Source organism: Argiope bruennichi, chromosome 5, assembly GCF_947563725.1.
Source record: "Argiope bruennichi chromosome 5, qqArgBrue1.1, whole genome shotgun sequence".
Lineage (NCBI taxonomy): Eukaryota > Metazoa > Arthropoda > Arachnida > Araneae > Araneidae > Argiope > Argiope bruennichi.
This window is the reverse complement of record NC_079155.1, coordinates 83,319,220-83,340,235: the sequence shown is the minus strand read 5'-3', so window position 1 is coordinate 83,340,235 and position 21,016 is coordinate 83,319,220. Positions and strand designations below refer to the sequence as shown.

The 21,016-nt window shown below is 27.9% G+C and overlaps 1 protein-coding gene across 2 annotated transcripts in view; it reads left to right on the top strand.

The window, feature by feature from the left end:
* Positions 1-4,448: 4,448 nt before the first annotated feature.
* The window catches only part of LOC129968748 (synaptotagmin 1-like), a 35,047-nt gene continuing 18,479 nt past the window's right edge, over positions 4,449-21,016 (top strand). For both annotated transcript variants that reach the window (XM_056082958.1, XM_056082957.1), the window contains exons 1-4: positions 4,449-4,671; positions 16,383-16,657; positions 17,930-18,102; positions 19,711-19,839. In XM_056082958.1, the coding sequence (XP_055938933.1) occupies positions 16,402-16,657; positions 17,930-18,102; positions 19,711-19,839 (558 nt within the window). In that variant the 5' untranslated portion in view covers positions 4,449-4,671; positions 16,383-16,401. The remainder of the gene's footprint in view (positions 4,672-16,382; positions 16,658-17,929; positions 18,103-19,710; positions 19,840-21,016) is intronic.

Below are 21,016 nucleotides of genomic sequence, written 5' to 3'. Positions count from 1 at the left end.
ATTTTTAGATAATGAGTTAATTAATATGAGTTAAATTAAGATAAAAATTAGGAAATTAATAATCGGAGTGAAAAAAAGAACCTCCTGGTGTTCCTTCTTTTTCTCCCCAAATCCTCCATATCTTCTCTAAAAAGGGAACTTTTCAGCAACCTTGAATACCCTTATATATTTGATAGGATCATTTAAAAATTTGAGAAAACTGAACGAAATATCACTTAGTAAGTAAACTATCGTCATTGGATTGTTGTGCGAGCTGATTAAAGATAGATACGAAATTGATACATTACATAATTTTCAGAGGTCTGTGGGTATTTTTTTATCTTCTTCCAAAATCTCAAATCAATTGATTCTATACGATTAAATATATATTTTTGTTACTTGCGGTTCCCAACCCGAAAATGCAAATTACCTCTTCCCCTCCCCCATATCCCCCCCCAAAAAAGATAGATAGATAGAAAGTATTTAAAGCCAATTGTAGTAACAAATCACACCTTACTTTTTTTTGGTTCTAGATCAGGATAAGAAATATGCCGCAGCCATTTTTATTCAATTAACGTTATGGGCTAAAGTATGCAAGTCCAAGTTCACTCCAATCTTGAGTTGCTGTATATTTAAAATCAGTAAAAATGACGGATGACATGCAGATTTGCTTTTCAATTCCAATACTTACACCCTTCGATGATAACACATGGAAAGGAGATATGCAAGTCATACTGATGCATTACGTTTGCCGGCAATTTATCATGAAGAGAAAATAATTAAACCAAGCCATTGGGTTGCCGTGCGAGCTGATTAAAAGGCGTGCCTTCTGCAGAATAAAAGTGGAAATAAAAATTCAATGTCGGAATTAGGGTCAAACGAAAGAAATATTTTTATCAGAACATTAACAATGGTAAAACCTTGTGTCAGTGAAAAAATTTGTTAAACGATAAAATTTAATGAATTTAATTGTAACCATTAGAAAGGGAAATTGTTTTTCTGAAACATATTTAAACATTAAAAAAAATAGTATAGCAATAAAACTGGTGCCATTATGAAAATAATTATTTGTTTTTTGAGACAATAAATAAATTATTTTCGTTTGATATTTATATCAGAGGTTCTTGGCGAAAGCATGAATACAAACGCCTAAGTTTGATTTAATATTTTAAGAAAGAATTCATACAGAAATTTGGAAATAGCATGTTGATCTAAAAATACACTTTTGAATGGTAGGCGCAAATTTCGTATCTATATTGTTCACTGCTTTGGAAGAATTATTGTAATAGGTAGACAAGAAAATAAATATCTTCTCTAAGAAGGGAACTTTTCAGCAACCTTGAATACCCTTATATATTTGATAGGATCATTTAAAAATTGTTTTGTTTGTTTGTTTTTTGTTTGATTTTATACATGGCGGACAATATATTCTTTACATTATTATTTTTTCTCAATTTGAATTAAATATACCAGAGATAAGCAGCAGACAGGATCTACTAGCTTATATATTTGATTGATGTATTATACCGAATAGGAGAAAGATATTCCTTAATATGCAAGTAGCTGTTGTACGAAAATGTTGTTCGAAATAGTATCCCCGAAAAAAAAATTATGGATATTTTATCACACAGCTTTCCTTCAAACTTATTATCACTTTTCTATAATAAACAATGTCACTAATTGCACAGTTCTGATTATCATCACTTCCTAATTTTTTTCAAACAACAGAAGAAGGAAATATAAAAGAAATGATACGATATGCTAAAGCGATCACTCAGTTGCATACCGATATTATCACAAGTATGTTTAGATATTAAGAAGACGTAGAAAGTTTTTAAGAAGCGAAGATAAAATTTCCGATTAAATTCACGAAATAGTTGAATTATTCCTTGCGTCTTTAAAGTGATGATATCCATTTACTGAAAGAATAGAAATGCCTGTAGGATACAAAATAAAAACTATCCGACTTTGATAAGAAAAGTTTCTTTTTTTCAGTAACCAAAGATCTTATTGGAAAAGATTTTCGTTCTTTCTAAAACAAAAGGGAAGGAAAAGTCAGTATAAAACTCTTTAAGTAATTACTTATATTTCCCTCATATTTAGGCGTCTTGAAGTAAGTAAAATATATTTTATCTTATTAATTAAAATAATTCTATGAAGATTATTTAATTTTTTTCGCTTTCGCGATTATAAATTCGATTTGTTGTTTATCTTTACATAAATGTTAATGTAATTAATTATTTTGTGAAATAAATTACAACGCTTTTTCAAGTTTATAAAATGTGTCACTTTTATTGTTTTGCTGTTTGTTTTTTATTGCTTACAGATATGAAAATACTGAATTAATGGTCTTTTTTTTGCCACAACTTAAAAAAAGATTTTGATTTACTTACTGTTTATAGCATCCTTTGAGGCACGTGGAATGTAATTTTTCATCGTATTTTGATAAAACCGTTAAATAGTAGATGAATGCATAAAAGCCAATAAAAATGTTACACTTGAAACTCCGAATAATATCTGATATCATTCAACAATCCTTCGATCTTTAATTTGTGTTTGTGTTGATACATAGATTTATCTATTCTTCTCTTTTCTATTAAAGACACTAAATATCTAATTTTAAAAATAATTAGTTACAAACTTTTTTATTTGTTATATCTATATGCTTTTATAAACTTTTAATTAGATATTTTTTATTTGTTATTTTTAATATACTTTCTTTGCTTTAAAATTATATTAGAGTACGCTATTATATAGCGTTTTAAGCCGTACTTAAAAAAAATTTTTATTCTGATTCGAATTATTCAAGAATATGCCTAAAAGAAACAAAATAGAATTTTTAAGAAATCAGATTAGATAAAGAATAATGGAAAAATTTTTCTATTATTATTATACTTTCTTGGTTACTTAGAATTATTATTATTATTATTTTTGCTTCTAATAAATATTTTTTTGACTAAACAAATGGAGCACACATTATAATTATTTTTCTATGCTTTTTGATGATAAGTAAAATCGTTTAAAATTTAATAATTTTTATACAAAAAGATTTTTTTTTGAGTGTGAAAACTAGAATAAGACGAAAATAGTTAAGTCCAAAAAACTTTCAGAAAACGAAGGCAGAATTTATTCATGTGACGTAGTTTAGTGCATTATAAGTTTTAAGAAGGGGGAAAATTAGCCTGTAGGAAACTAAACAGAATATTCTATAAGACGCAGTTTGAATAAAATTTATCTTCAGAGTAGAGAAATTTGACTATCTTCTTTTTTTTTTTTAACACTTAATTGTGTTTGTTCCTTTAAAGTATGTTTCTAAAATCAATAAAACTTCCTTCGAAACAACTTTATAATAAATGAAAAAAATGAAAAATATTGAATAACGTATTATTATCATTAATTCCTGAATATTTTCCTTCAAAGAGAAAGAGAGAGAGAAAATATCTTTTAAACACATTTAATTTTTTGCAGATTTCATAATTGTTTTGATAAGATTTGATATGCAACTAAAAATTCTTTTGTGAAACATTCAAAATTATTTTTTTTTCATCTTATTATATGAGTTTTTACTATAAAATATGTTCCCTCTTTCTCTTTTTTATAATTATAAAAGTAAAAACAAATAACATTTATTTCATAGTTTCTAGCTAGATAGTATCATGCCTATCTGCAAAGATTACAAAACAATGCAGCATATTCACAAAGTATTTATAATTTTATTACTTTAATTTCTAAATAAAAATAGTTTGAATATTACACACTTGCATGCTACACATTTTCAGTGCACAATTTACTTCTGAAGAAATTAAAAACAATAAAATATCACATAATTTCATAAATAAAATATTCGTCTTATTTAATTTCATATATTTGTCAATATTTACTCAAAATTTATTGAACATTAGAAATTTTTACCGACTCAAATTCTTCAACTTTAGTAACTTAATATAGACTTTTTCTTCACATTTTAAATATGTAATAAATTTTAAATATGTTTTCTTTACATTTTAATATGTTATCTGTTGTTTCAAATATAGTTCTATTTTTTTTCAATCCCAACTCTTTATAAAGTTAAAACACTTACACTTCTCGGTTGCCTAACTGCGTAATTTCGATTTCACCCACTTTTATCTCATTTAATCCCTTTCCCTAATGTGGAAGGTAAAAATTAAAAGGACACATTAACTTCGATAAACAATATTGGATCCAAACCCAATCAAGAATCTTCAATCGATCATCAAGCCTAACTTTGGAAGAACACTTGTGGCCAATTTGCAGATTCCATCTAAACGGAATTTAAATAACAGTCGCAGAGGAATAAAAAGAAAGTCTTGATGGAAACAGAACGGATAAAATAAAATACAATAAAAAAAAAAGAAATGTCCGTTGGTTAGCTGCTCCCCCTACCCCTATTTAAAGCTATCGATTCCCTATTCGAATCACGTGACGTTGTTCGTTGAGAAGACGTTGCCCGCGCATTCCGTTCGAAGTATCTGCAGTACAATGGCGGTCCTCTGGAGCTCTGCAGTTCTCTGTGACGGGCTCCGCCATTTTGAGAATCTCTTAGGGAATGCATAAGTTTCAGAAATTCCTTCGCAGTTTCTCTGCAGGCGGAAGAAACCTCTACGAAATCCGACGACAGTCGGTAATTATCTGAAAAATAAACACATCTCCCCGAAGTCTCTGTATCCTAAGGTGAGCCCATCACGCCAGTATCCATCCATAGTATCGTTTTATTATTGTATCCAGTCTCCTTCCCTATGTTTTGTGTGTCCTCTTATATCTTTATGTAATGAATAATTAGTGGTAATTTATAAATTTTAGAGTCAGGAAGAGAAATTAGTATCCATTCTGCCAAATTGCGACGACATCTGTTTCCACTGACGTAACTTCGCAATCACATGAAATGATTTAGAAATTATAAGTTTTTGCTAGTTACCAGCTAATTATATCTAAAATAATGCAGGAAAATTTGTTTTACCGAATATAGACGATGACATATCTTCCTGTTCTATTTTTCCATGAACAGAATTCGGCATCGTTGCCTTGTATATTCATAACAACCTGTTTGATATTAAGCATATCTATGTCAGTGGATAGTAAATTTCGTTCTAACCACAAAAATTAAAGTGGAAAATGAATAAGGCGGATGAAATAAAATCTTCTGTATGATTGATATTTCAAAGAGATATAATTGGATTTTAGTTCTATTTATAGTTCTGTAAACATCTGGAGAGAAGTTTTCAAGATTCTCTCCACCGATTTTAATTTTTGGCAAATATTCAAATTTCTTAGGAAGCCATACGGTTCCGATTAGTAACTGAATTTATCTATAAGTTTCCTAAATTCTTCATCGGAGAACTAGAATGTTCTATATTCATATTAAATTTTATAATTAAAAAAATATTTTTTAAAAATAAAAATGTTTGTTTGACTGAATTTAAAAGGAGAAAATTTTCTCTTTTCATAAAGGTAATTTACATAACTAACTTCTTAAAAATTCTTAATTCCTTAATCAGTATTTTATATCTACGCTTGTCATGTGGTTTGTGTGATTAAATAATTTTTTTTATTGATTTTGTATAAAGTATTGAGAATTAATCAAGTTTTTCATAAATCTCAACTAATGCATCTTCAAAGGCAACAAAAAGCAACTAAGTTATTTTATTGATTTTTTAATTTCGGGTTTGTGATTTATTAATACAGTAGTATTTCACTTACAATACATGTTAAAAATAATATGAATTATTCATATAAAAAAATTCATATTATTGATTATTAATATGAAATTTCAGCTACTATCAGACGAGTAATATGAATATTAGAAAAGGTATTTTTTTTGTTATCAGTTATGGTAATCAGAAATATAACTGATTAATCGATTATTCTTTCTTTAAGTTGTGTATCTTTTAATATTAAGAAAAGCAAGTTATAAAGATAATGAGCTATATAATATAAAATTAACAAAAGCATAAATTTTCGTTTCAAACGATATAATGCAAAGAAAAATCTCAAAATTAATACCTGAAGATTTGATTGACATAAACTTACATAATTTTACTTATGATATTTATTGATTAACATATGATTTGATACTAATGAATTAGAAAATTTAACTGCTGCAATATTAATTAATTAAACTTTTATCTTAAAACACAGTTACGTTAATTATCAATTCTTATATAATTTGTTCATAAACATCTCAATTAACATTTTTATCAATTAATATTAAATTATCATCTTAATTGGTATTAAAAATTCTTCTATTTGCAGTATTTTTTACCAAAGGTGTACTAAAATTAGATTACAAATATTTACTTTTAAAAAATTATTTGTAATCAGTATTTTTGATCTGTAAACATAACCTAATTTCTTTGAATTTAAGATTATTAAATAGCGAATATTATGATAATAAATTAAAAGTTGACGTATTAAATCTAAAGACACTGCTTAACAAGCAGTGATAAAACATCGAATTTTCGTACAAGACATATATTTGCATGTAACTAAATTTAGAAACCTAATAAAATGACAATAACATTTTATTAGTAATAAAACCAAGTGTACAATTCAGTAAACAACTTAGTTGAAAGAACTTTGTAGTCAGATTAAACACTTTAAGCAATGAAGAGGTAAGTCACTATTTTTTCAATATTTAACAAGTATTTTGGGTCGAATTACTGGTAGAAAAGACTGCATTTCTGACTAAATTATTTAAATTTTAATTTCCAGTAATTTCGATAATAATTTTTTGATAATAAGCTTATGTCACTCACAGATCGTTTTATTTCAATCGGTGCGAAGTGTTTTTAACAATTTATTAACCATACTAAATCCGATTCATAAAAAAATGTTGGAATTATGGCTTGATTTTATACATATTTGAGAGCCGAAGATGGACATTTTTTTTTTAGTATGGTACAGTTATATTTTAATAAGTGTATATACGTTCTTTTATGAGCATTCTGTTACTTTCATTAATCCCGTTGTTCGTTGAAGGTTGATACTGATTTATTATTATTTAATTATTCTTTTATTTTCTTGAGGGTCTCAGAAATTGTTTCAAATATATAAGCTGGAAAATAATTTATTTTTAAAAAATATTATATACATACATATGCTTCATTACAGATTACGTTGGATAAGTATTAAATGTAATCTTTTCAAAATCGCTTCATTTTGATTTAGATATCATAAAGTGAAAAGAACGTGAACGTGAACCTCATACTTATGAGTGAAAAATGAATGAGGAGGACGATGTTTGAGACGATGGCCTTTTTCTTAATTTTGGTCCGAAATCAATATCGAGAAAAAATTTTGAGATGTATCTTTTTTAGTGAAATTTATTTATCTTATTTGAGTTTTGGATTTTGGAATAGATTTAGGATTAAGATTTTCAGCATAAGGGCACCTTGTGTTCACTATTTGATTGCATCAAAAATCTGGTGTGCAAAAAGGGTTGATGTATTTTAAATCTATCGTAGGTTTAATATCTCTTTGAAGAATTCAAGATGGCAGTCACTATCGCAAACATCGTCTTCATCATCCATTTTTGTTTAAAAAAGTATGGACTCCATCCCAAGATAAATGCCATATGGTTTCAAAAAATTAAAAACAAAAAATTTTTCTTTAGTACTTTATACGACTTACAATTTTTAGGTAAAGAGAGACAACATTTAAACCGTTTAAAATGAAACGTGGCTGTATCAATTTGAATATTCTTGAATTTATACAATTTATGCTGACTTAGTTTGCTTTTTTTAAAAAAGAAATGACAGCCACAAAAATCACGGATAATTAATTATTTATAACAAAATCAATTTATATGTTTATATTTTAATATGTAATATCTATATGTATTCTTCAAATTAAATATTAAAATAATTTATACATTTTAAAATAAACGAAATTTTATGGTTCAGTTATCTAAAAAATAATGCATCTCGGTATTGCAAAATGTTTACTATTAGATAAGATCGAAAAATGAAAGATATTTTCAATTTCTTATGAACTATATATTCATTTGAATGCCACTGCCTATGCATTTTTCTTCAATTTTAGTGTAAAAAGAAACTTTAATATTTAATTTAGATATTCGCTTTATTGCTACTACCTATGCACTTTTCTTCAATCCGACTGTATAAAGGGACAGTACGAAACCGAGGAAATATATATAAAAGCTTTTCTATCTTACTATAGAAGCAGTTTTGAATAATCTTGAGATTTAAGGCTAATTTTGAGATGACAATAAAGGATTTCAGCTTAAACCATATTAGAGAAGAGATTAAGATGTGAAGAATCATTGATGATTGCATAAAAGTATACACGTCATAATCTTTTGCAGTTTATGAATGGTCCAGTCGGCATTCAATTTCATTGAAAAGTTTCTAATTATAATCTTCTATTTTAAAATTTTCTATTTTGATATGTATTATATTAACTCTCACATATCATGACGTATAGAGAATTCTATTCTCTGAAGTTCAAATTTCGTTTTCTGGAAATATTTGCTGCAAGGATCTAAATGTGATTTGTGCACCTCACATTTAGATCCGAAGTGCATGCTTGTATAGCAGAAATTTTGTTATTTAATATGAAAGTAGAGTTCTACCAAAGAGGGGAATGGAGAAATGGTATTTGTTCCGAATGTTAGAATATTATCAGCATTGTAAGTCATACATTTATTGAAATTCAAACCGTTACCAAGAAAAGCCTTAAACATTTGACTTCTTTTTGCTAATAAATATCGTAATGGAAGAAGATTAATACCTTCTTTCGATAGTTAGAATTCCAATTGGGAAGCATTTTTCCTGAAATTACTATATATATATATATGTTTTTTTTTCAGTGAGACTTAGCTGACATTTTCATTTATGAGTTCAATGGAATGAATTATCTATTTAATTTTACAAAAAACCAGAATGTAATAAATTTAATTACTAGGAATGTTAAGTATTGGAAAATATTATAAAGAATAATTTTAATAAAAAATACAATTTAATAAAATTCTAATAACTCAATGAGAAACTGATATATTCAAAAAAATTTTTAGTTTTGCCTTAATCCAGTAACTTTATTATATATTTACAAAATTTAATGACAATTTAAACAATATAATTCAAAAATTTAGAAACTTTGTATTGTCACGCCAATTTATTTTCAAGAACAGCAGTTCTGACAGCTTTAAGCGCACTCACTCTGCTTTATATTTCGAATTAAAATAAATTACATTTAAAAACTCTAATGTTACTTAAATAAATTTTTATTAAGTAATAATAGTTCATTCCACTTAGATTTTGGTTAAAATGATTTTTGATATATATTTTCGCATTTCTCTACTTTGTCAAAGCGCAAAAAAAAAAAAAAAAAAAAAAAAAAAAAAACATTTACATTTATAATGAATTATCCATATCCCAAAAGCTTTGTTAGTGAATTTTTATCCTAGACTTAAAGAGAATATTTAAATATCTATAAATATTTAAAGATTATATATCTTTAGATATCTCTAATACAATGTTTTGGCATATTATCTACTTGGAATGCTGATTTTTACTATGATATCATCGGCCTACATGCGTCACTTGAAATTTTATTATAATTAAAAAGAAAATTAAAGTCATGATTTATTTTTTATGACTTAATATTATCATTTAAATACGATTCTTCTTCTTCTCAAGTACTACACCCTATTACATGCCAAGGGTATCTCCTCCAAGTTTACCTTATTTGACCCTTTCTGGCACAGCCCTATCCTCCATGGGCACATTTCTATCTGTTTCCATCGAGCACTGTCTCATTAAATAAATACTTATACAGTTTATATTCTGTTTTTGAATTATTTACCATAATATTAAATATTTATAATTTTTTCATAAGTTTTCCAATTATTAATGGCACTTCTATGGATCCTATCAGATTATCAGAGTGTTTTTATTTATATAAGTTGTTTCCTGTGAATTCAATTTTCCTTCGCTTTGTACCTTTATATCTTTAATGTCTTAAAAAGTATAAAAAAAGGAATAATGCTGTATTTAAATGGAGATAATCCTATTTTAATAAAGATTCTGATTTCAATTTGAATTGAAAAATTTTTAAACCATATAAATTAAAATTCGTGTACCCACTTATATTGTCTGATCTGTGATGAAAAAGTCGTTTCAGTTATAGAAATTTTAAAAATAAAATTAAAAGATTGATATTTCTACAATCATAAAAGAGAATAGTATAAGTGATCCAGTATTAGTTCTTTATTTGAATATAATTTCGCTTACTATGATATTACTTTAAATTACCGCCATAAAGTGAAATCTATAATTATGTAGCCATAAAAAATTGAAATCTGTCTCTATAAGTATCAATTTTAGCAAAGTATTGGCTTGTCATTTCGTTGACCGTCGACTTATTGTTCTTTATTTGTTTCCATGTATTTTTACAGACACTGTCGACACTGCATTGAATGATTCGAAATAATATAATAGCAAATGTCAAAATATATTGGTATAGATCCAGAGTATATAATAATTGATCTAAAGTAGAAGTAAATGTTTTTTTTAAATCAGGATGCAAAATATTAGATAATTTAAGACAAATTCTTATTTATTGACATGAATTATATTAACGTTATTCTTAGGTTACAAAAGAGAGAGAGAGAGAAAGAGAAACTTATTAAACGAAATTTCTTATGAAATATTCAATTGATTAAATGTATCATGCTATCGTATAAAAACAATTTATCTGATATTTCTCTTATTTCCCTCTTAAAATTGCGTAATCTAGTTAATTATTAAACTATCAAAAATAATTATTAAAATTCAAAGCTAAATAATTATTAAAATTAAGAACAGAATTTAAAAAAAATGTATTGAATACAGTGGCTTTCAAATTATAAAAGTCAGGATATCTTATTACAGAAAATTATAAACAATATAATGAAAAATATGGAATACCATGCATTTTTATTAAAAAAATTCTAAATTGTAGATATTTCCCATTTTGCTAGGGTAGAAGATTACAGTGGAATAAATTAATGTAAATGATTGATTGATTTAATACAATTTAATTTTTTTTATCTGATAAGTTGGGCAGCATAAGCATTTCTTGGAATTCCACTATAATCATTATTCAGTTAAAAGTTAAATTCTATGTATGAGCTTTCATTTTCACCCATTTTCCTCAAACACTTACTATACCTGGATCGTTTGATTTGATGGACACTTTCCCCAAGTAACAGTTCACCAAAGTTTTTGGTATGCAAGGAAACTTTAATTTGCTCGATGGAAATTCTCCCCACCTTAATTCAATTGGAAGTGTATTGCCTAATGGGCTCCAGTTGCGTTTGGAGCAAACTCATTGCTTCTGATTTCTTGACGTAGGAGCCTCCGATCGATATTTTTCTAAATATAGCCTCGTCTTAAACGTAGGCGGTGTGATTTCGAGAGACGACATCGCAGCTCTAAGAGGTGTTTGAGGATCCTTATGGCTGAAAGGCTTAATGGTTCCTTTAGAAAGACGGCCTATGACATGATCCTAATTCATAAACAACGTTGAGACTGTCCAATGGATCGATTGGCGGAAAGCTTTGTACTGAGCCAGTGATCTGGGTGTTTTCCAGTTGTATGGCTGCATTTCTGATCGATCCATTTTCCTTTCTTTCTCTAATGTGGTTGTTTTCTTTCTTTTACAACAGAGTTCTTATTGCAGTATAAGAATATCACATCTTTACAATCGTAACGTAAAATAATTTTGAAAGTAATTTTTTAATAAAAATATTTTAATTAATAAAAATATATCTATGCAAATTTTTTCCTTTCCTTTTTATTTTTTCAAAAATGAGTGTTTTATGGATGTTTCACAAAGACATGATAAAAGTTCTATTGGAAATACAAAAAGTTTTGCAAAACTTATGGTATGCTTGTTTATATATATATATATGTTACCGTGAAAGACCGAAATCTGGAGAATGTCGATGCACTCACCAGTGAATGTTACCAAATACCTCGGTGAAAGACCGAATATTTTATTATATTCTTATATATTTTTACTATCACTGGTGTATGTCGACAATTACCATGCATTGATGGTGAAAGAAAAAAAAATATTTTTGTTACGTTTTTAAATCATACTTTATTATTAAAACATATTATGAATGATATATGTCAAAATAGGAGAAAATTATAGTAATTAAACTTAAAAACTATAGTAACTAAACTATTAAAACGTTATACTATTTTATTTGTTACAACAATTTAAACTGTTATGGAATTGCACAAGAGTCCCTTGCTTTTACAATTGCATTTAGTAGTGAAACATTTCTTTTTGCAATGACAGCGTGTATAGACTTGCCCTCCACTTCTCGAATTAGCTGCAGCCGCTTCTCTCAGCGACATTTCTTGAGAAGAAATCTCATCTATAGAAAGAACCTTTTCTTTACAAATTGCAAACTGATTACGGGTATAAAGCTTCTTGAGGGTACCATTTTTGTTTGCTAATTTAAAACAGTCGGAGTCTTCTATTCCAACAACAACCGCCAACACATTTCGGATATATATGTCTGTATGACCATGATCAACATCAGGAACTTGTCTTCGCACAATGGTGTCGCCTCTCCGTGGACATCGGCGTCGTTTCGACCTCAACCAGAGCAGGTCGGTGATTGTCTATATACACCAGTGATAGTCTGAATATATAAGAATATAATAAAATATTCGGTCTTTTTGAGCCTCAAGATACGTTTCTGAAAATGCCTTATATTTTCACAAATCCAATCATTTATGAAACTACCATAAAATAATCCATATTATAATATTATAAAGCAAGATGAAACAACAATTAAAAAATTTTACAAGAGAACCTCTTATCACTAATATTTTACTAAGAGTTTTAAATAAAAGGACAATTGCTTTACTACGAAAAAGCAAAAGTGCCACACCTGCTCTTGACCTTACAGGTTTTTCTGGCATAGTGAGACATTGGCTGTTGGCCAATAAACTTGATGAGGTTTTCCCAATGTGATAGGGTGTGAGGGGAAACCCAAATTTTTACTAAGAAAAGTGCAGTTGCACTCAGAGTTTTTGTTCCATTTTTTTTTTTCATGAGTTTTATGAAATTGTTTAACTTTTTTTTTTTTTTGCGTGATAGATTTCAATACACGAAGATATATTTAACCGGTAAAGTAATCTAAAAAATTGAAGTTCTGGGTCAAGTACCTTTAATACAATTTTTTTATGTAAAAGAATCATTCCCTTATGACTGAAAAAACTAAAGCAAAAAAGACATATCAAAGAAATCTTTCTTTAATATCAAATTCTATTCTATCGTCTGGTTAAGAAAGGACTTGTAATAAGACCAGGTTTTTTTCTTTAAAATATTTGTGTCATTTTTTAATAGGATGTTTAAGTTTTTGAAGAGTGCAAACATAAAAAAAGTTGCTACTATTATTTTTAATTAGAGGAACTTCCTTTATCTAAAATGGAATAGAAAAAAGAATTTTAAGATTATGACTTGAAATATAAATTTCTTTTGTTCTTCAAATTTTTTTTGTAAGAGCTTTTCCTTCTTTCTATTAAAATATTTTCTAAGTTACAGATACAGATTGGAAATTCATTAAAATATTTCTGATGGACTTTTGCTAATGAACTAATTTACAACTAAAAATGAACTAATTTATAACTGATATAAGAAGCTCGCATTTGATAAATCATGATTTTTTTTTCTGTTGTTGTTGAGATGACTTCAAATAATCTAATTTAATCTGTTGTTTTCTAAAAATTTCATTCTAATGGGTGACTGTTGCATTTAAAGCTTTTCTAGAATAAAAATAAATTAAGTAGAAAAATTAACGAAGGAAATAAATAAAAAAATAAGAAAATCATAATCTTTATTTAGAAATTTTAATCCGATTTCATTTGTTAAACATAAATTATAAAATAAAATTTCATTTTTTTAAGAAGAAAATTAATCAAGAATATAAGGATTATAAAAATCAGTTTTTAGAAATTTTTTTTAATTCAGCGCAGATCTTACAGTATTTTAAATAATCACTCGCATTCTATCAGATGTAAATTGACAATTAAAATAGCAGTTATTCATTGGAAATAAAATAGTTTGTTTGTAAATTTATATGTACATCCTTATTAAAATGCACAATCCAACCGGGGTTAATTAAGCTATGAGAACCAAAGCAAAAAAAAAAATCAATTATTTAATCGTCAACAGATGCAGTAATGAAGATGTTGATCTTCTAAGTCCGAAAACGGGTTTTACTTTTGTATGAAACGTAGGTGCTTGAACTTCTCATAATGGGAGGTATATTATGTTTACCACAGTGCTCGGAGTTATTTTCCATGGCGACTCGTTCAGTAAGTCAAATATAAAGTGAGAGAAAACTTAAATTTATTGAAAAGTTTAGATTAAAGAATATAAAATAAAAATGAATATTTATGGGCTTTATAAAATTATTTTCTTCGACAGTTTACGTTGTAATTTGTATTCAAATATGAACTGATATCAAAAGATATACTGCAGTGTTATTGGAAAAAAATTTAAAATATAAAACTGATTTGATTAGTATAGTATTTTGAGTTCTTCAAAACATTAACTTATTTAACGTGAATTTATCTGTTCTGAAACCAAACTGAAACTGTCAGATACATATTTGTCCCAGAAATTTCCATGTCCAAAATACGAATCTTTGACTCTTTGATTACAAATTTTAAAGTTGCTACCTAGTCAAATTGGTTGTGTATTATAACTTATATATGTATTTCATACGCAAGTTAATAATTTTGGTTAAAATATTATTTTCTTATAGGAAAAAAAAATAAAAAATACAATCACCAAATTATGTCATTCCAATTTCCCACCTTGTATATTAAAGATAATTTAACAAGGACTGGATTTTATTAAAAGTCAATTTTCAGTTTCCAGAATATTTTACAAATTACAGCAAAATATTGCGTTTTTTTTATATTAGAGCATATTCAAATATTCGAATCTTCTGGAGATTCAACTAGCAAAGATTTTGCATATTAACAGTAATTGAAAAATTGTACTATATTTGCCAATTTATATGCAAATGAATAAACACATTTCTAGTTTATTGAAGGTTTGATGCGTTTAAAGAATATATTCGAACGTTGTGAAATTTATTACTATTAAATTACTATATTTGTCTTATAAGCAATGTATGAGTAGTACTTTGTAAGAATATCTACTATAGTATCTTTAGACGTATTACATCATTACATCTATAAAATACTGGGTATCAGGATTTTGTGTGTTTCGAAATTTATTCGATCAATACCAAAGAATATTATTCCTCTAATAAAAATAGATAATTTCGTTCTTAATCATCATCTTCATCATACAGTTATGTTTATAATATTCAGTTTGTCTATTATACTACTTATGCAATGAACGTGCTGAATTGGCAGCTTTTTTCTATTGAATCTTTAGACTTTTTAATTTTTTATGTCCAATTTGAAATTTAGACTTTAAGCAATGGTCATACTACAAGATTTCTCTCAGTATTGAATCCCTCTTTTCAACCCGGAATTAAAAACATCAGTTCTGTTGAAAGTGTTCTACTTTCGTATTTAAGTCTGTAGGAGGACATATATAAAGAAGAGAAAACTTTTGATAATGATGAAACTGTTCTTAATAAAGGACATTTTCCTCATTAAAACCCATTTTCGTTCTTGAAGATCTAGCCAATACCTAAAATACTTCATTAATCCTCTGTGACGTCTTCCTAATCTCTCTATCGGTTTTTTGCTCTCTAGTTGCTAGGGCAACGTTCCAATTTTGGAACTCCTGGAAGGCAAAGATGGGGTTTTATCATTATAATGAAGTGGATGCTCTTAAGAGACTGAAAATTGACTGTAATGTCTATTTTCCCACTAGTTCAGTTTATGGTTCCGTTTATTCTAAATTCGGATCCCTGCTCTCTTGTTCCTTTATGGATATCACATCTGTGATCAAGGTAGTTGTATGCAGTACCAACATCAAGGCTTTTGATGATTTTTATTTTCATAAGGTTACAGAATGCTTAAGGTGTTGGCTTACAAATTTTTTCACATATGTTTGTAAACCAATAGGTCATTAATCATAAATCTGTTATATATTTTCTAAGAATTTATGGGTATATTATAGGATTAAGATGACTTATAAGCATATTTATTTGAGTTGCTTGTTTTGAAATGTTCCTTCCAGTTTAATAATTTACAGAGAATCATTTAAATGACATATACTAAAAATAAGTAATTAAAATTGAGATACAAGTTTGATAAAAAATTTTACAATTTGGAAATAAAATCTGATTGTAAAATGTATATAAATTAAAAATCTACAGTGTCGTGCTAATCAAGCATTTGATTTGTTTACCAATATGCAATATGTTTTCTTTGCAGGTGTGGTAAGTGAAAGAGCATGGCCCCGTCCGCCATCGACCTCGTTCTGCAGCGGCTTCATAGTAACCACGAAGCCGCTGCAGAGACAGGACCCTTCAATAAGAAATCGGCCGATGGCCCAGTGTCCCCAAAACCGGAACCTCCTCCTGCCCCTTTGGCTAATGAAGTGACCACCTCCGTGGCTTCGGCCGTGTCGAATATTTCGACCGAAGCTGCAGTTGTCACGGAGAATCCGGTGGAACTGATAATGGAGGACATTGCTGTTAAGACACACGGTGAGTACAAAAAAAACTTCATTAATATAAAAAATAATTTAAAATGGCGTTGCATGTTTGATAGAACATTAGAATGTAACAATACATTTTCAAGCAAACAGGTTGATATTACTGATCTCAAATGGACAGACATAGTAGCAAAATCCAATCGGATACTATTTTCAATCTATTCGATGTTTAATATAGAAAAATTAACGAAGCAATTTGACAGCTGTTTGTAACAAATCTCATATAGATGAGCTTATCTTTATTTAGCAACGTAAAGACTGAAAGTGTGTAGGGCATTATTAACTATTGCTTAAGCTTTGTATATAGAATCGAGTGTCAACCGGGATATCCGTTATGATGTATAAAACGTTAGTGTGTTCATGTCATGTTTTAATGAAATATCATGAGAGTCTGAAAAAATAACGCCACGTCTCGGCCACATATGAACTATTGATGAAGACTGGAGACGAAAAAAATCATATCGTAATTTGACTAAAAGCCTACCTACGTTACGTCACAATCTTTATTGAGTAAAATGCAATTATTAAACATGCAGTTCTTTAAACTTTTACCAGTCTAGTATATATCAGGCCAGATTAACAAAAATGCCATATAAGTAAACATTAATTATTGAAAAATACATTTTAATATTAAAATATTTGTTCATCAGAGGAGAAGAAAAATATATAATAACTGTTGCAAAATAAACTTCATATTCTGAGTAGAAGATTACATTCGATCCAAAATTGTTGACAAAATCAGTGACTTGTTTTCTCTCAAAAGTTCCTCTCTCGCCTCTCTGGTAAAGTTGGATTGGTGCGATGTCGTATTTGTGAGAATCTACATGCTGCGTACGATTTTTAACTTACTTACACTTCGGTACAATACAGATATTTGGTGTTTGCTATTTCTCTTTTTTAAATTATCGTAGTTTCAATCTTCCCTATGGTACAAATTAGCTGCCTATTCTTCATACAAAACTTCTTCTACTTTAATATTTTATAATACAGATATTTTTATAACAGCGTGATAAAACAGAAATTTTATTTATATAATTTGCAAGAATTAGAATATTGAATACTCTTAAATTGTATTTTTGAAAATATACGGAGGATCAGGCTCTCTAATTTATAGTAAAGAACTTTTTTGCTTATCAAATGTGGTATCAAAACAGTTTGATGACCTTTCACAAAGAATCTTTAAAATTAGAATTTAATGTATATCATAACATTTACTATGCACTTTTATAATAGGTCTTAAAAAAACATGCTTTTGTGATTTCAGTTCCTGTGTGGGGAATTATCCTCATACTCATCGGTATCGGACTGCTGCTAGTCTGCATCTGTTGCTGTTGCCTTCGGAGATGGTGCAAACGAAGGAAGAAGGACAAAAAGGGTGGAAAGGGCGGAGTGGATCTCAAAGGCATGGGCTTCCTTGGAGACGCTTACAAAGAAAAAGTTAGCACCATTTCCTTTGCCGTATCATAAAATAAAGAATTTCTTGTTCAGTCGGGATTGTTTGCAAGTGATAATTCGTTAAATGTGTCCATTCATAAAATTTAGTTTTAAATTTACAGAATGAAAATTCCTCATCTTTCAAGAGGAAATTCTATCTTTGTAGTTATTCAAGATGGCGGCTATTTGATGCCAATCTAAATTATTTGTAAGCGTTTCGCTTGCTTGGAGACAAGACCGTACCGCAATCTTAAGTTTAACTAAAGATTGCGACAACAAAAGGCCCTAGTAGCACTTATATATTGTATGATATTAAGCAATATTCTCAATATTGTGAAAGGAGATGTGCTACCTGGAGAGTGGAAAGTAAACAGTCAAAATTAATTATTAATCAAATTAGTAAATGTGAGCATCTATAGTATATTCTTCGGATAAGAATTTATCCTAATTTCTATGCTTTGCAGGTGGGAATAAATTTCGATGTACAATAATTTAGCCTAGGAGAAAGTGTCTTTTAGTTGGTTGTGTTTAGCTTATTCTTGAGGCATTCATGGAAGTATCGAGTTACCCATGAAATAGATTTGGGCAAACATAAATTTATTAATAGACTAGATGTTTCATAGATTTGGTCATTATGGAACAGAATAAGGTTAATGCGACCTTTAAAATCGAGAATTTCTCACTAGCTTAAGCAAACGATTGAGCTGGCGTTTCTTTCATATTTTTAGCATATTATTAAACTTAATACAGTTTCGTTTGCTTCTTCGAATATTGCACTTTCATATAAAATATAAATTTAATAAGTTTCTAATCATATAAATTTAAATAAAAAAAAATTTGATAAAAAAGAATTTTTCAAATGAAAAGTCTTTGGCATGATTTGTACCAAAGGCAAATGCTCATTCTCTTAAAAAAGGATCAGTGTAGTGGTAGGTGTAGTTAGAATTTTTTAGCTGAATTCTGTAGTATAGGATACATTTAAAATGCTGTTAGAGCTAACTTTTGGATAAAAAAATTTACAGTGACTGCCAGATTATCAAATAATAGTCAACAATAACGCTACCTTTTCTTCGCTACCTTTAAAATATATGGTTGCGAAAGAATGGGAATTGCTTATAAAAGTATCTTTGAATATTTAGGTTTTTAACCGATTGAGAAGTTACATTAAAGCCGTGCTTCTTTTTATTTTGCTTTTTTATAGGTTGAATAGTTAATTTATTTAAAAAAAGGTTAAATATAAGAATATAGTCAATTTTTATTACTGTAATATAAATATTTTTTATTCTCATTTGTAGATCCTAAAATTATAGTTCAGAATTAGAAATATCAGAATATGAAAGCAGTTTACGGTTATTTATTGAACAAGGAAACATGATTATTTCAGAGTAGTTTTAAACTGAAAAGTTAGCATTAATTTTTTTTAGTTTTTTCAGTACATTTTAATAAAAACTAATAAATATAAAAGGAAATTGAAGTTGTAAAGAGTTTTATTTAACACTTCAAACTTAAAGCAGCAACATTTCAAAGTTTAAATATCGCTATCTTCATACAAAGCAACATGTTAACATCTTCAACAAGTATTAATTGAAGGTATTTTTGTTTCGTTCTTAGGTTCAACCAGATGAAGAAGATCTGCAAGATAACATGGAGGATAACGAGGGTGAAAAGGAAAGTGAAAAGTCTGAAGAGAAACTTGGCCGATTGCAATACAAGCTGGATTACGATTTCAATTCCAACAACGTAAGTAGGCTACAGGCATTAATGGTATCATTTTGTACAAGTGAAGATTATAAAGCAAAAGCAAAGCGGAGAGTCAAGCCTTAATTGAATATTTATTTCAATAATTTAGAAATTAAAACAGTTTTAATTTTATTTTTATTCATCATCCCATAAATATAGAAATGGTGAATGAAAAAGGATTATAATCACGTGCAAATGATAATGTTATGCGAAAATTTTAGATTATTATCTAGAAAACTTTTATAATATTCTTTTACACAAAAGTATGAAAATAGGCCGTTGAGACCAAGATATAAGTAATAAATTTCTATAAAATGATCATGAATTTTAATTTTCTAATTAAAAGAAATTTGTATTAACATTTCCCGGATAATTATCAGATTAAACATTGTATTGACTTTTTTAGTGAACTCGTCAACACATACCTGAATTGCTTTAAATAATTTTAAATGGGTAGATACAAATAAGATTTTATTTACTTATTTATTGAGATTTACATTTAACAGTTAAAAAATTAATGCTAAAAACTAATGCTTTTATAATGTTAATCACTGCATCATTTTTAGTGGCGGGCGAAGAAATATCTTCAGTATAAATGATAGAAATATGAGTGAAGCTTAAACTCTCTAAAGCTAGAAAATTCGGTGCAATCACGATGAAGAACACTAATTGCCAGAAGCATAATAAGTAATCTTCAGTTCTTTCGACATTATTATCATCAGCATCATTATACTTTTATAAAGTAATTTGCTATGCAGCTACAATTTTGCATTGCAGTTTTTTTCTTACAATGAATCTGAAATTCATGCGATGATAATTGGTAGCCAATTCCGAAATTGCCTCCAAACAAAGATAATGAGGTAATCGCATTATTATGTATCACAAAAAAATTATGTAGTTTATGGATTCATCCCAGAAGTAATGAAATTTCTGATTGGCTTTAAATTGCCAAAAAGGGTCACATGAATAAAAATAACCTTTCTAAAGAAAAAAGTCGTGGCGAGTTTTAAGTGCTTTTGATGAATATACAAAAATTTTAAACATATAAACACCAAAATTTATATTTCAAATTATCTTCAATTCATTTTTAATAAAAAAATTTAGTATACTATGCATTAATATCATCCCCCCCCAAATGTTGAAAATTTGAAGATTTTTATTTGTGACACAAATTGGA